This window comes from Bos javanicus, chromosome 10 (genome assembly GCF_032452875.1).
Source record: "Bos javanicus breed banteng chromosome 10, ARS-OSU_banteng_1.0, whole genome shotgun sequence".
Taxonomy (NCBI): Eukaryota; Metazoa; Chordata; class Mammalia; order Artiodactyla; family Bovidae; genus Bos; species Bos javanicus.
Window position 1 is genome coordinate 65,082,062 of NC_083877.1, and position 15,712 is coordinate 65,097,773.

General features: G+C 39.2%; 1 protein-coding gene across 8 annotated transcripts in view; it reads right to left on the minus strand.

Annotated features, from left to right (window-relative positions):
* The window catches only part of FERMT2 (FERM domain containing kindlin 2), a 77,231-nt gene that overhangs the window by 25,142 nt on the left and 36,377 nt on the right, over positions 1 to 15,712 (minus strand). For all 8 annotated transcript variants that reach the window (XM_061428921.1, XM_061428915.1, XM_061428920.1 and 5 more), the window contains exon 4: positions 8,563 to 8,697. In XM_061428921.1, the coding sequence (XP_061284905.1) occupies positions 8,563 to 8,697 (135 nt within the window). The remainder of the gene's footprint in view (positions 1 to 8,562; positions 8,698 to 15,712) is intronic.

Consider the following 15,712-nt stretch of genomic DNA (forward strand, 5'->3'; position numbering starts at 1 on the left):
CGTTTCTCATGATGTACTCTGCATATCAGTTAAATAAACAGGGTGACAATATACAGCCTGATGTACTCCTTTTCCTATTTGGAACCAGTCTGTTGTTCCATGTCCAGTTCTAACTGTTGCTTCCTGACCTGCATACAGATTTCTCAAGAGGCAGATCACGTGGTCTGCTATTCCCATCTCTTTCAGAATTTTCCACAGTTTATTGTGATCCACACAGTCAAAGGCTTAGGCATAGGCAATAAAGCAGAAATAGATGTTTTTCTGGAACTCTCTCGCTTTTTCCATGATCCAGCGGATGTTGGCAATTTGATCTCTGGTTCCTCTGCCTTTTCTAAAACCAGCTTGAACATCAGGAAGTTCATGGTTCACATATTGCTGAAGCCTGGCTTGGAGAATTTTGAGCATTACTTTACTAGCGTGTGAGATGAGTGCAATCGTGCGGTAGTTTGAGCATTCTTTGGCATTGCCTTTCTTTGGGATTGGAATGAAAACTGACCTTTTCCAGTGCTGTGGCCCCTGCTGAGTTTTCCAAATTTGCTGGCATATTGAGTGTAGCACTTTCACAGCATCATCTTCCAGGATTTGAAATAGCTCAACTGGAATTCCATCACCTCCACTAGCTTTGTTCGTAGTGATGCTTTCTAAGGCCCACTTGACTTCACATTCCAGGATGTCTGGCTCTAGGTCAGTGATCACACCATCGTGATTATCTGGGTCATGAAGATCTTTTTTGTACAGTTCTTCTGTGTATTCTTGCCACCTCTTCTTAATATCTTTTGCTTCTGTTAGGTCCATACCATTTCTGTCCTTTATCGAGCCCATCTTTGCATGAAATGTTCCCTTGGTATCTCTAATTTTCTTGAAGAGATCTCTAGTCTTTCCCATTCTGTTGTTTTCCTCTATTTCTTTGCACTGATTGCTGAGGAAGGCTTTCTTATCTCTTCTTGCTATTCTTTGGAACTCTGCATTCAGATGTTTATACCTTTCCTTTTCTCCTTTGCTTTTCGCTTCGCTTCTTTTCACAGCTATTTGTAAGGCCTCCCCAGACAGCCATTTTGCTTTCTTGCATTTCTTTTCCATGGGGATGGTCTTGATCCCTGTCTCCTGTACAATGTCACGAACCTCAGTCCATAGTTCATCAGGCACTCTGTCTATCAGATCTAGGCCCTTAAATCTATTTCTCACTTCCACTGTATAATCATAAGGGATCTGATTTAGGTCAGACCTGAATGGTCTAGTGGTTTTCCCTAGTTTCTTCAATTTAAGTCTGAATTTGGCAATAAGGAGTTCATGGTCTGAGCCACAGTCAGCTTCTGGTCTTGTTCTTGCTGACTGTATAGAGCTTCTCCATCTTTGGCTGCAAAGAATAGAATCAATCTGATTTCGGTGTTGACCATCTGGTGATGTCCATGTGTACAGTCTTCTCTTGTATTGCTGGAAGAGGGTGTTTGTTATGACCAGTGCATTTTCTTGGAAAAACTCTATTAGTCTTTGCCCTGCTTCATTCCGTATTCTAAGGCCAAATTTGCCTGTTACTCCATGTGTTTCTTGACTTCCTACTTTTGCATTCCAGTCCCCTATAATGAAAAGGACATCTTTTTTGGGTGTTAGTTCTAAAAGGTCTTGTAGGTCTTCACAGAACCATTCAACTTCAGCTTCTTCAGCGTTACTGGTTGGGGCATAGACTCGGATTACTGTGATACTGAATGGTTTGCCTTGGAAATGAACAGAGATCACTCTGTCATTTTTGAGACTGCATCCAAGTACTGCATTTCGGACTCTTTTGTTGACCATGATGGCTACTCCATATCTTCTGAGAGATTCCTGCCCTCAGTAGTAGATATACTGGTCATCTGAGTTAAATTCACCCATTCAAGTCCATATGAGTTCGCTGATTCCTAGAATGTCAACGTTCACTCTTGCCATCTCTTGTTTGATCACTTCCAATTTGCCTTGATTCATGGATCTGACATTCCAGGTTCCTATACAATATTGCTCTTTACAGCATCGGACCTTGCTTCTATCACCAGTCACATCCACAGCTGGGTATTCTTTTTGCTTTGGCTCCATCTCTTCATTCTTTCTGGAGTTATTTCTCCACTGATCTCCAGTTGCATATTGGGCACCTACTGACCTGGGGAGTTCAGTATCCTATCATTTTGCCTTTTCATACTATTCATGGGGTTCTCAAGGCAAGAATACTGAAGTGGTTTGCCATTCCCTTCTACAGTGGACCACATTCTGTCAGATCTGTAAATCAGAACTAAACAGTAAAGTTAATTCTTACATGGAAAAATTGTTTTCCCCAGACATGGGATCATGCTACTTCAAATGGTTCCCTCCTCACAGGTACTTGGAGAATAGATATTTACCTAGTTACAGCCAGCAAGTGGCAAAGCAGTAGAGAGTGTGTCACCTGAGCACAGGCTGTAAACAAGGTATGTAAACACTCAGAATTTTATCATATTTCTGTGTAAGAATCTGACTAAAGCCTGAGAATCGCTAATTCACTCATGATCCTTTACCTTTTTAAACATTAAATAAAAAAAGCTTTGTTGAAGTACAATTTACACACCAATATTTCACAAAGTATTCACCTTTAAATATTAAATACTGGAGAAATGATGTTACATAATGGTTTGACATATGAGTGCTAGACCCAGACCAATCTGGATTTGAATCCTAGCTGTGTCCTGATTAGCTTTGTGACCTTGGGCCAATTACTTAACCCTTGTAATGTTCTTTCCTTGTAAGTAAAGTGGGGATAATGCCACCAAAATCACAGATATTCTGTAAGGATGAAATGAAAATACACAAACACATAAATACATAATTGCTAACCATGCTCACATAGATGCTCATAATTCAGGAAGCACATAGGCACTAAAGGAAACTGAGCCTGTTTCTGCCTCAGTAGAATGAAAATTACACCTATGCCTTACCAAGCCTGCAGTACAGGAACCTCTGTGTGGCACTGAGCACAGTGTCTGACCCCCAGAAGACGTCATAAGCTGAGATGTACAGACCTGTTGCTATTTATATGAACATAATATGCAACTGATCAAATCTGTCAGCATTTGGTCCAAACATTGACTAATATGACCGACAAATCATAAAAGCAGGCAAACTTGATATTTAGTATTTCTTTTAAAAATTAATCTCTTATTACTTTTCATGTGTGTATGGGACTTCTCTATAGATAATCAGTCCTCTACATATCATTATCTTTGTGTACTTTCTTAGCATTTCACATCAACTCCTCAAATGTTTTTAAACTGTTTGGATGTAGACAACTAAACCTATTAAAAAAACAAAAAACAAAAAACTCCTTCAACTGAAAACAGTCACTTCACAGACACAAGAGAGCACACCAGTATATGACTCCATTCACATGAGGTGCAAGAACCAGCCCAACACTATTCTGTGGTGAGAGAGGCACAGGAAAAGGCATGCAAAAGGCCTTCTGGGGTCTTGGTATCATGTTACATGCCATACCTAGTTCTGGGTGGTGACAAGTTGTATGCATTGGCAAATATTAATCTATAATTTAAAATCTGTTCATTTTACTATATGTAACACCTCAATTTAAAACAAGAAAGAAAAGAAACCCACAGTTACTTACTCTAAAATATTTGTAGCTTTCCCTTGTCTTAATTCATTATCTTTTGTCTCTAATTGTCTTTTCTTAAAGCACTATATAAAAGCTCTTCCTTGCAGTTCTAAGACCAACCCTGCCTGATTTCAACCACTCTAAAACCATCCCATAAATATACCTTTCTATGTAGTTCTTCATCTTAAGAACTGAGTGAGTTTTCATTTAAACAAACAAACAAACAAAAAACAACTGAAAGCAGAGAGTCTGTCTACTGTCACATGGCTTCATCTACATAAACCATCAAGTCTAAATCAGATTTCAATTGTATTCTAATGACAGACACATTCTTTTACTCTCTTGGCTTCCTTAGTCTGTAGGCTCTACCACTACTCTTTCCCCTCATTCCCTCCTCTACATTTTACTGGAATTAAAATTGATATTCTTTCTAAGTAATGATTTGCTCATTTTGTACCATATTCAGAAACCAGTGACTCTACAATGCACTAGCCTATATTCCTCAGCCTGACATTAAATACCCTCCAGTGTGATCCAAAAGTTCCTTGGAGGTCTCTCCCCCATGAACTGGCTCAAATGGTTTCTTTACACATCTTGTACTTTTCTTTTGCCAGGATGTTCTTTGTTAATATCATTCTTTCTACTTGGATCACCTATTCTTCTTATCAAAATCCTAGCCACTGGAATCCTAGCCAATTCACAAACTTACTTTCCCAACCTGAAAACTGAATACACCCTACTTGGAATTGTTTTGTCTTCTGAATTCTTACAACATTATTTCTATAATATTCATTTAACATTTATGTATTACCTCTTTAAATACAGTAACTATGGTTTCCCACTGCCTATAAATTACTTAAGAGTAAGGACTACCGTATTTCTTGGTAGCTCCCAGATATAATCAGTACATGAGCAGTGACATAAAGGTTACAAGGTATGTGACCTTAGATGTTCCTAATCTTTGCTGTTCAGTAGCTATGTCTGACTCTTTGTGACCCCATAGACTGTAGCATGCCAGATTTCCATGTCCTTCACTATCTCCCAGAGTTTGCTCAAATTCACGTCCACTGAGTTGATGATGCTATCTATCCATCTCATCCTTGGCTTCCCTCTTCTCCTGCCCTCAGTCTTTCCCAGTATCAGGGTCTTTTCCAGTGAGTCGGCTCTTCGCATCACATAGCCAGAGTATTGGAGATTCAGTATTAGTCCTTCTAATGAACATTCAGGATTGATTTCCTTTAGGATCGACTGGTTTGCTCTCCTTGTAGTCCAAGGGTCTCTCAAGAGTTTTCTCCAGCACCACAATTGGAAAGCATCAATTCTTTGGTGCTTGGCCTTTTTTATGGCTCCTAACCTTACTGTTAACAAAGAGCCAGACATGATTGAGCGAGTGAACTGAATCTTACTGTGCCATATTTTCATCCTTATATGTGAATAATAACAATCTATTTCGATGGGTTGTAGTGAGGATTAAATGAGTTTCCACGGGTAAAGTGCGTGAAATAGTTCTGGGCATACATAAGTCTGTGTTCATTGTTTACTATCACTGCCATCATCATGACCCCAGAATTTTAAAAAATAAGAATGAACTGAATTAGTAAAATTAGTTTATTTATTTGCTTCTAAGATCTATCCTAAGAAACTGATTTATAAATGTGCAGCCAATCGAAACATGGAAAATAAATTTTCAGGAACCAAAGAATCATGTAATCTAATTGATTAGTCATCTAACTTCTCAACAGACACTGCCCATGTTCCTACTGTATGACATACGCTGTTAGTTCCTAGTAACAGAAAGGTAAGAAACAGTCTCTTCATGCAGGACCTCACAATTATTAGGGGAGAACACATGATATAATACCAAACACAGAGAAGTCTGGTGACTTATGACAGCAGGATACCTAATTCAGGTTGGGGAGGTAACGGAAGGAAATCTGAGAAAGCTTCTTCAAGAAACAAGAGAGGCACTAAGACACTAGCGTATGAAAAGCATAGAAGTTTTAAGTAACCTGATAAAAGTAATAATGTCTTAACTAAATTAGTGGTGGTTTCCACAAAATACACCCAAAATGGAACTAAATGCTAAAAAAACCCTCCAATTTCTGCAATGCCGAGAACTGAGGCAAGTTAAGGTACAAGTCTCCTTTTGACTTTTCCTGAGCACAGAACCAGCTTTTCTTATTATTGATTCAACTACTAACACCTGACACGATGATCCGCACATGACAGACTCTAGTGATGATTTAAAGACTGAGGGAAAAGATGCAGAAGGAGAGCGTTCTTTAACCTGACCACTCTCCAGACTATTCAGTCCATTTATACATATATCAAAAACACACAGGAAGACCCACTGTACAGCACAGGGAACTGTACTCAATATTTTTTAATAACCTATAAGGGAAAAGAACCTGAAAAAGAATATATCATAACAAACACCCTCTTCCAACAACACAAGAGAAGACTCTACACATGGACATCACCAGATGGTCAACACCGAAATCAGACTGATTATATTCTTTGCAGCCAAAGATGGAGAAGCTCTATACAGTCAGCAAGAACAAGACCAGGAGCTGACTGTGGCTCAGACCATGAACTCCTTATTGCCAAATTCAGACTTAAATTGAAGAAACTAGGGAAAACCACTAGACCATTCAGGTCTGACCTAAATCAAATCCCTTATGATTATACAGTGGAAGTGAGAAATAGATTTAAGGGCCTAGATCTGATAGACAGAGTGCCTGATGAACTATGGACTGAGGTTCGTGACATTGTACAGGAGACAGGGATCAAGACCATCCCCATGGAAAAGAAATGCAAGAAAGCAAAATGGCTGTCTGGACAGGCCTTACAAATAGCTGTGAAAAGAAGCGAAGTGAAAAGCAAAGGAGAAAAGGAAAGATATAAGCATCTGAATGCAGAGTTCCAAAGAATAGCAAGAAGAGATAAGAAAGCCTTCCTCAGCAATCAGTGCAAAGAAATAGAGGAAAACAACAGAATGGGAAAGACTAGAGATCTCTTCAAGAAAATTAGAGATACCAAGGGAACATTTCATGCAAAGATGGGATCGATAAAGGACAGAAATGGTATGGACCTAACAGAAGCAAAAGATACTAAGAAGAGGTGGCAAGAATACACAGAAGAACTGTACAAAAAAAATCTTCACGACCCAGATAATCACGATGGTGTGATCACTGACCTAGAGCCAGACATCCTGGAATGTGAAGTCAAGTGGGCCTTAGAAAGCATCACTACGAACAAAGCTAGTGGAGGTGATGGAATTCCAGTTGAGCTATTTCAAATCCTGGAAGATGATGCTGTGAAAGTGCTACACTCAATATGCCAGCAAATTTGGAAAACTCAGCAGGGGCCACAGCACTGGAAAAGGTCAGTTTTCATTCCAATCCCAAAGAAAGGCAATGCCAAAGAATGCTCAAACTACCGCACGATTGCACTCATCTCACACGCTAGTAAAGTAATGCTCAAAATTCTCCAAGCCAGGCTTCAGCAATATGTGAACCATGAACTTCCTGATGTTCAAGCTGGTTTTAGAAAGGGCAGAGGAGTATACGGCCATACCACCCTGAATGCGCCCGACCTCATTTGATCTCGGAAGCTAAGCAGGGTCGGGCCTGGTTAGTACTTGGAAGGGAGAAAGGGCAGAGGAACCAGAGATCAAATTGCCAACATCCGCTGGATCATGGAAAAAGCAAGAGAGTTCCAGAAAAACATCTATTTCTGCTTTATTGCCTATGCCAAAGTGTTTGACTGTGTGTATCACAATAAAATATGGAAAATTCTGAAAGAGATGGGAATAGCAGACCACTTGATCTGCCTCTTGAGAAATCTGTATGCAGGTCAGGGAGCAACAGTTAGAACTGGACATGGAACAACAGACTGGTTCCAAATAGGAAAAGGAGTACATCAAGGCTGTATATTATCACCCTGCTTATTTAACTTATATGCAGAGTCCATCACGAGAAACGCTGGGCTGGAAGAAGCACAAGCTGGAATCAAGATTGCCGGGAGAAATATCAATAACCTGAGATATGCAGATGACACCACCCTTATGGCAGAAAGTGAAGAGGAACTAAAAAGCCTCTTGATGAAAGTGAAAGTGGAGAGTGAAAAAGTTGGCTTAAAGCTCAACATTTAGAAAACGAAGATCATGGCATCGGGTCCCATCACTTCATGGGAAATAGATGGGGAAACAGTGTCAGACTTTATTTTTGGGGGCTCCAAAATCACTGCAGATGGTGATTGCAGCCATGAAATTAAAAGACGCTTACTCCTTGGAAGGAAAGTTATGACCAACCTAGACAGCATATTCAAAAGCAGAGACATTACTTTGCCAACAAAGGTTCACCTAATCAAGGCTATGGTTTTTCCTGTGGTCATGTATGGATGTGAGAATTGGACTGTGAAGAAGGCTGAATGCCGAAGAATTGATGCTTCTGAACTGTGGTGTTGGAGAAGACTCTTGAGAGTCCCTTGGACTGCAAGGAGATCCAACCCATCCATTCTGAAGGAGATCAGCCCTGGGATTTCTTTGGAAGGAATGATGCTAAAGCTGAAACTGCAGTACTTTGGCCACCTCATGCGAAGAGTTGACTCATTGGAAAAGACTCTGATGCTGGGAGGGATTGGGGGCAGGAGGAGAAGGGGACGACAGAGGATGAGATGGCTGGATGGCATCACTGACTCGATGGATGTGAGTCTCGTGAACTCCGGAGTTGGTGATGGACAGGGAGGCCTGGCGTGCTGTGATTCATGGGGTCGCAAAGAGTCGGACACGACTGAGCGACTGATCTGATCTGATCTATATATTCTACACATGTGTGTATAAATGAATCACTGTGCTGCAATACCTGAAGCTAACACAATATTGTAAATCAACTATATTTCAAATACACACACACTCACAGAGGCATACCCATACTTAGTCAAAGACTCACCTGATCCAGGAGTGATAAGAGGCCCCTCTAGTTCAAGTGCCTCATCTTCAGATAGGTCATCTAGCTTTTTCTTTTTTTTCTTTGTTGGATCTCTGGGTTTTTTCAATAGAGAAAGCTCTTCAGGGTGTCTGATGTCTGTTACAATTAAGAAAAAAAACATTATTTTACTGGGATAATGGAAAGTTTAAACACATTACACTTGGTAAATCTACGAATCCATTTCAAAACAAGACCTGTAATTTCCTCCTGAGCATGTTTGTATTTTGCCAGATACTAACGCCATGCAAAACACTAGAATATGACACTTTCAAAAACAATATACCAAAGCACACTTAATTTGTAACTATCCAATAAATGTAGTTACCTAGTAGAAAGATAATACTATGGTACAGAAAGAAAATAATAGAGCTCTTATTTATATATGTTTTAAACCAAAACTCTATGTAAATAGGGTTTATATTATATGGTTGGTTCATTCTGTATATAAGTTATACTGGATATATGAAGTAAATGTAAAGAAAATATTTTCACACCATTACCAAATCTCAAAATTTTAATCAACTCAAACTTTCCTACCTTGATACCAAATGTCTACAAGTTTCTGAATATTCTATTCATTTTCATGTGAAGAACCTGATGTGTACACATAATGAAAAATGGGCAAAATAACGAAGATTGATATTTTCCTGTGTCTGCTGTCTGGTCTTCTACAATTCCGTATCTCTAACAGTACAGTTAGTGATAGCTAGGAGTATAAAGTTGTCACCCATCAAAAAAAAAAAAAAAGAAAGAAAGAAAATCACCAAGTGGGTTTTAAAAAACCAAAAAATATATAAGAAGCAAAGTGGCTACACAAAAAGAATTAAAAATGACCCAAATAAGTTCATATATTACATTACATATTATATACCATGTCCATAAACAGCAGGAATGACTAAGAAGTCAGTGATGTTGTTTAGACACTAAGTCATGTCCAACTCTTTTTCCACCCCATGGACTGTAGTCTGCGAGGCTCCTCTGTCCATGGGATTTCCCAGGCAAGAATACTGGAGTAGGTTGCCATTTTCTTCCCCAAGGGATCTTCTAGACCCAGGGACCAAACCTGCCTCTCCTGCATTGGCAGGCAGATTCTTTACCACTGAGCCACCAGGGAAGCCCAAGTTAAGAAGTCAGTTCCTCCCAAATTGAGCGAAATATTTGATGAAATTCTAATCCAAATTCCAGCTGACTCTTCTGACTGTAGAATTGTTCTCATTTCCTTATAAATTTTATAATAGTGAAAGCAATTTTGAAAACAAATAAAATTGGAAGACTTAAACTACCTGATTTTAAGACATCATAAATCCATAGCAATTAAAACTGTGCAATTACTGGCTAAATGATGAGACATATAAATGAATGGATCAGAAGAAAGGACCCAGAAACAAATCCAGACACAGCCAATTATTTTGGACAAAGGTGCTATGGCAATTCAAAGGAAAAGGGAAATCTCTTAATTCAGTTAAGTCGCTCAGTCGTGTCCAACTCTTTGCGATCCATGGACTGCAGCACGCCAGGCTTCTCTGTCCATCACCAACTCCCAGAGCTTGCTCAAACTCATGTCCACCAAGTCGGTAATGCCATCCAACCATCTCATCCTCTGTCGTCCCCGTTCTCCTCCTACCTTCAATCTTTCCCAACATTTGGATCTTTTTCAATGAGTCAGTTCTTTGCATCAGGTGGCCACAGTAGAGCCTCGCAGACTAAAGTCCACGGGGTCGCAAAACAGTCGGACATGAGTTAGTGTCTTCAGCATCAGTCCTTCCAATGACTATTCAGCACTGATTTCCTTTAGGATGGACTGGTTGGATCTCCTTGCAGTCCAAGCGACTCTCAAAAAGACTCTTCTCCAACACCACAGTTCAAAAACATCAATTCTTTGGTGCTCAGCTTTCTTTATAGTCCAACTCACATCCATACAGGACTACTGGAAAAACCATAGCTTTGACTAGATGGACCTTTGTTGGCAAAGTAATGTCTCTGCTTTTTAATATGCTGTCTAGGTTGGTCACAGCTTTTCTTCCAAGGAACAAGCATCTTTTAATTTCATGGCTGCAGTCACCATCTGCAGTGATTTTGGAGCCCCCCAAAATAAAGTCTGTCACTGTTTCCCTGTCTATTTGCCATGAAGTGATGGGACCAGATGCCATGATCCTAGTTTTCTGAATGTTGAGTTTTAAGACAACTTTTTCACTCTTCTCTTTCATTTTCATCAGTTTCTTCAGTTCTTCGCTTTCTGCCATAAGGGTGGTGTCACCTGCGTATCTGAAGCTATTGATATTTCTCCTGGCAATCTTGATTCCAGCTTGTGCTTCATCCAGACTGGCATTTCTCATAATACACTCTGCATAGAAGTTAAATAAGCAGGGTGACAATATACAGCCTTGACGTACTCCTTTCCCGATTTGGAACCAGTCTGTTGTTACATGTCCAGTTCTAACTGCTGCTTCTTGACCTGCATACTGATTTCTCAGAAGGCAGGTAAGGTGGTCTGGCAATCCCATCACTTAAGAATTTTTCAGTTTGTTGTGATCCACAGTCAAAGGCTTTGGTGTAGTCAATAAAGCAGAAGTAGATTTTTTTCTGGAACTCTCTTGCTTTTTTAAAATCTCTTCAATAAACAGTGCTAAATGAGAGACTCATGTATTTTTCAAAAAGAACATTAGCTCTCATCTAATGCAATATGCAAAAATTAATTTTATGTATCATAGGCCTGGGCTTCCCAGGTGGCACAGTGGTAAAGAATCTGCCTGACAATGTAGAAGACAAGGGTCTGATTCCTGGATTTGGAAGATCCCCTGGAGGAGTAAATGGTAACCCACTCCAGCATTCTTGCCTAAAAAATCCCATGGACAGAGGAGCCTGGTGGGCTACGGTCCATGGGATTGCAGCGAATTGGACACGACTGAGCAACTGAGCACATCATAGACCTAAAGAAAATTTAAGTAGACAAATATTTCTTAGATAGGATACCCACACCCCTTATTAAAAAACAAAAAAAACCCCAACAACTGCCCTTTACTATAAGAAAAAAAAACTGTTGTGAAAACAAAAAGGCAAGCTGTATACTGGGACAAAATATTCACATAATATATTATATCTGACAAAAGAGTTGTATCCAAAATATATAAAGAACCCATTCAACTTAATAATAAGCAGACCAGTGGGCTGAAGATTTGGATAGGCATTTCACCACAGAATACATAAGAATAGCCAAGAAGCATATGCAAAGATGCTCAACATTAATGGTCACGAAATGCAAATTAAAACGACAAGACACAAATACACCCATCAGAGTGGCCAATATGAATAAGACTGATAATACCCAGTGTTGGTAAGGATGGAGAGTAAGTGGAACTCTTATACTCAGTTGCTGGGAACATGAAATGCAAAATTTTGAAAACACCTTGGCAGTTCTTTATAAAGTTAAACATGTTCTTTATAAAGTTAGACACTCCCCTCTTATTTAAGAAAATGAAAAGCATATTTATAATAGTTTTACTCACAAAACTCAATAGAAATAACACAGGTGGAAGAACATGTTATATTTTCGTATCAGTGAACACTACTCTTAGAATGTAATACAAGTCATCAGTAAAAAAAACCCCACAATACTACTGATATATTCAATAACATGAATGCATCTCAAAATTATTATCTAAGTAGAAGAAGCCAATTAGAAAAGGGTACATATACTGCATGATTTCATTCACAACATTCCAGAAAATGACAGCAAATCTACAATGACAGAGCAGATCAATGACTGTTAGGCTAGAGTTTGATAGTTAATGGAAATGTTCTATATCCTGATTGTAGTATTAATAGTTTCAGAGATGGAAACATTTGTCAAACTCATTCAACTGTACACTTTTAAATGAGTAGAGTTTATTGTACATCAATTATACAAAAATTAAGTTAATTAAAAAACAAAATGTAAAGAGAGGGAAAGCCAAGGAAAAAAAGCAGCAGAAAGAAGTGCTAGTTGTGTTCTTGGAGTGTTTGGTGGCATCTACACCATCTGTCAGTATGAGGAGAACAGACAATGAAATCCAAGTCCCGGCCTAACTTGTAATGCTGCAGACTGCTAAGTCACTGGATCAGAGTTTGATAGCAGGTAATCTGTACTTTCAGAAACCCACAGTCTCCACTGTGTATTAGGAACTCCACCCAGTATTAGGAACTCAGGAAGCTTTTTATCTAGAGGAAAATTAGAACTAGGATCGGCCACACTGCTGCAGAGCTGATGATGCACAATTTGAGGCAGAAGCACACAGCCAAACTACCTGGATTCACATCTCAGCTACACTATTAGCTGCATGACTTGGGAAAGCTACTAATTAGCCTACTAGCATCCAAGTTTCCTCATATGTAAAATGAAACTACCACCACAGGAGGTGTTTATGAAAATTCAATGATTGCACAGGGCCTGACACACAATAACTACTTCGTAAGTATTAGGTATTAATGTTTTTTACTAATTTAAAAAAATATACAATCATGGTATACATTTGGAAATTACAAGAAAGTATTAAGACATTTAAACCCTGTTTGTGAAAAATGGAATATGACTATGTGATTCAGTGATTCTTAACAGATGTACAAAACTGTGCCCATTATAAATAATGGTTCTGCAAACATCTATATATATCTACTTTTCCACATTTTATCTCTTTAGAAATTCACTGGAATAGAATTACTGGATCAAAGGTTAAATGAATTTTAAGGCCAAAATGTAGTAACTTGGGCATGTGTATTATTTTTTTAAAGCTTTATTTTTAAAACAGTATGTTTATCTCCTTGTTTTAATTTACATTTCTTTGATTATTAGTGATAATCTATACTTCCCCATGGGTTTTTAGCTATTTATATTATTCCTTCCTTTGCTCATTTTTCTACTGCTGCTGCTACTGCTAAGTCACTTCAGTCGTGTCGGACTCTATGAGACCCCACAGATGGCAGCCCACCAGGCTCCCCCGTCCCTGGGATTCTCCAGGCAAGAACACTGGAGTGGGTTGCCATTTCCTTCTCCAATGCATGAAAGTGAAAAGTGAAAGTGAAGTCGCTCAGTCGTGTCTGACTCGTAGCGACCCCATGGACTGCAGCCTACCAGGCTCCTCTGTCCATGGGATTTTCCAGGCAAGAGTACTGGAGTGGGGTGCCACTGCCTTCTCCTAAATTTCTTCAAATCAGGGCTTCCCTGGTAGCTCAGCTGGTACAAGAATCCACCTGCAATGACGTAGACCTGGGTTCTATCCCTGGGTTGGGAAGATCCCCTGGAGAAGGGAACAGCTACCCACTCCGGTGTTCTGGCCTGGAGAATTCCATGGACTGTAGAGTCCATGGGGTTGCAAAAAGTCGGACACAACTGAGTGACTTTCATTTTCTTCAGATCAAAGTTATTTTGCATATAAAAGTTAACATGGTAGATACCACTGCAAACCACACTGAACTTTTTTACTCATTTACACCTTAAACCATGTTTAAAAAAGAAATCCAAATCTTTCAATAACTAAATGGATTTTTTTTTGTTTCTCTGTTGGTTATTTGAAGTTTACTATTAGGAACACTCTGGTATACATTAGGTTTTGTTTTGTACTTATTTGCTATTTCGGGGTGAATACTTCTCTGAAACATGAACATGGAATTAGTAGTAAAATTGTCCTGAACAAATACTTTACCAAAGAGCAGATGAACATCTTAGGTACTAAACAGCAGAGATGATATTAAAAATAAATGTTTGTTCCTTAAATTCTGTCACTTAAGCTTCCAGGCAGGTCTTTTTAAAGTTAAAAGTAGTACAGTGACTTCTTTAGCTAAAGTCATAAAATTAAAAATCAAAGATTTTCTTCATCTTGTATATTCAAGTTGAGATAGAGCTGGGACCTCGGACCCTTTACCGGAGTGCTTGCACCTGGACAAATGTCTCCTCAAGCAACAAAGAACTTATAAGGAATTAAAAACAACTGCATGCATGCGCAGTCAGGGCAATTATGAACAATAAGATACAAAAAGGCCTCAAACCAACTTTCATTTTGCAGGTGCTGGGAGCTGAAGGAGGGTACTGAGCATGATCCCTGCACACAGCACCAAGGGGTGAGCAGATCACCTAACCAGCCCTCCAGCCCAACCCACAGATCTGCTCCCACCAGATCCCCACTTAAGGATGCCACCCTCCCTCAGAGAATGAGCAAGGGGACTTGTTACCTGTTTTTGCTCTGGAATAGCATGAGTCCCAATAAAGCCATGCCTGAATTCCTCTTTTCAATTTCTATTGATTAAAGAGCCCAAGGACACAATTCCATAACAAAGGTAACCTATTTATCCTTGAAAGTAATTTTGGGGATTTGAATCAGTAGTGTTAAGTTGTACTATGTAGATTCAGAAATTCAGAAGATATTTCAAGTATGTCTTTTGAGCCATATTTATTTAATTAACAGAACTGAATCATAATGGCCTAGAATACTTTTAAAAGAAACAAGATTTAGCATGCTAAGAGATCTAATGATTTATGGATTGTACTTTCAATTCTCAGTGTACCCTCAGCTCTAAATGCCACCACTGCCATGCTGGGAGTAAATAAAAACATTAGAAAATTCCAAGCTTCTGAATAATCACTTGTCTCCTCTACTTCAGTATTAAGTGGGGGCAGGGTGGTGGTGGTAATCTGTCTCTCCACCCATTCATTTCTCCAAAGCAAATCATAAACTGGTACAGGGTGGAAAATCTAAAAAGTACATAGGACATAAAGCTAATCACGCCTGAGATATGACCAGCTTCTACCACAGTTCACCATTACCAAGTTTGGTGGGAGAGAGGAAAGCAAGCAGCACGCCTCCTAAATCTCTAGTACGTCCTTTCTTCTTGAGAATCACTGCACTACATGATTCATCCTTTGAGATTTTTGTTCATGGGCCATTTCCTGTCAGCTCACAAACCAGCCATGAACATTTTTAGAAAAATGAGTACTGTTAACTGTTAACTAGCTTTTTGCTCATAGGCAGATGAAGCAGCTCCTAACTACATGTGCCCGTGAGAACTGCTTGTGATGTAAAAGTAATTATATTAAAAACATATGTTTAGGTCACACACCCAGATAATACTCTTAGTGACT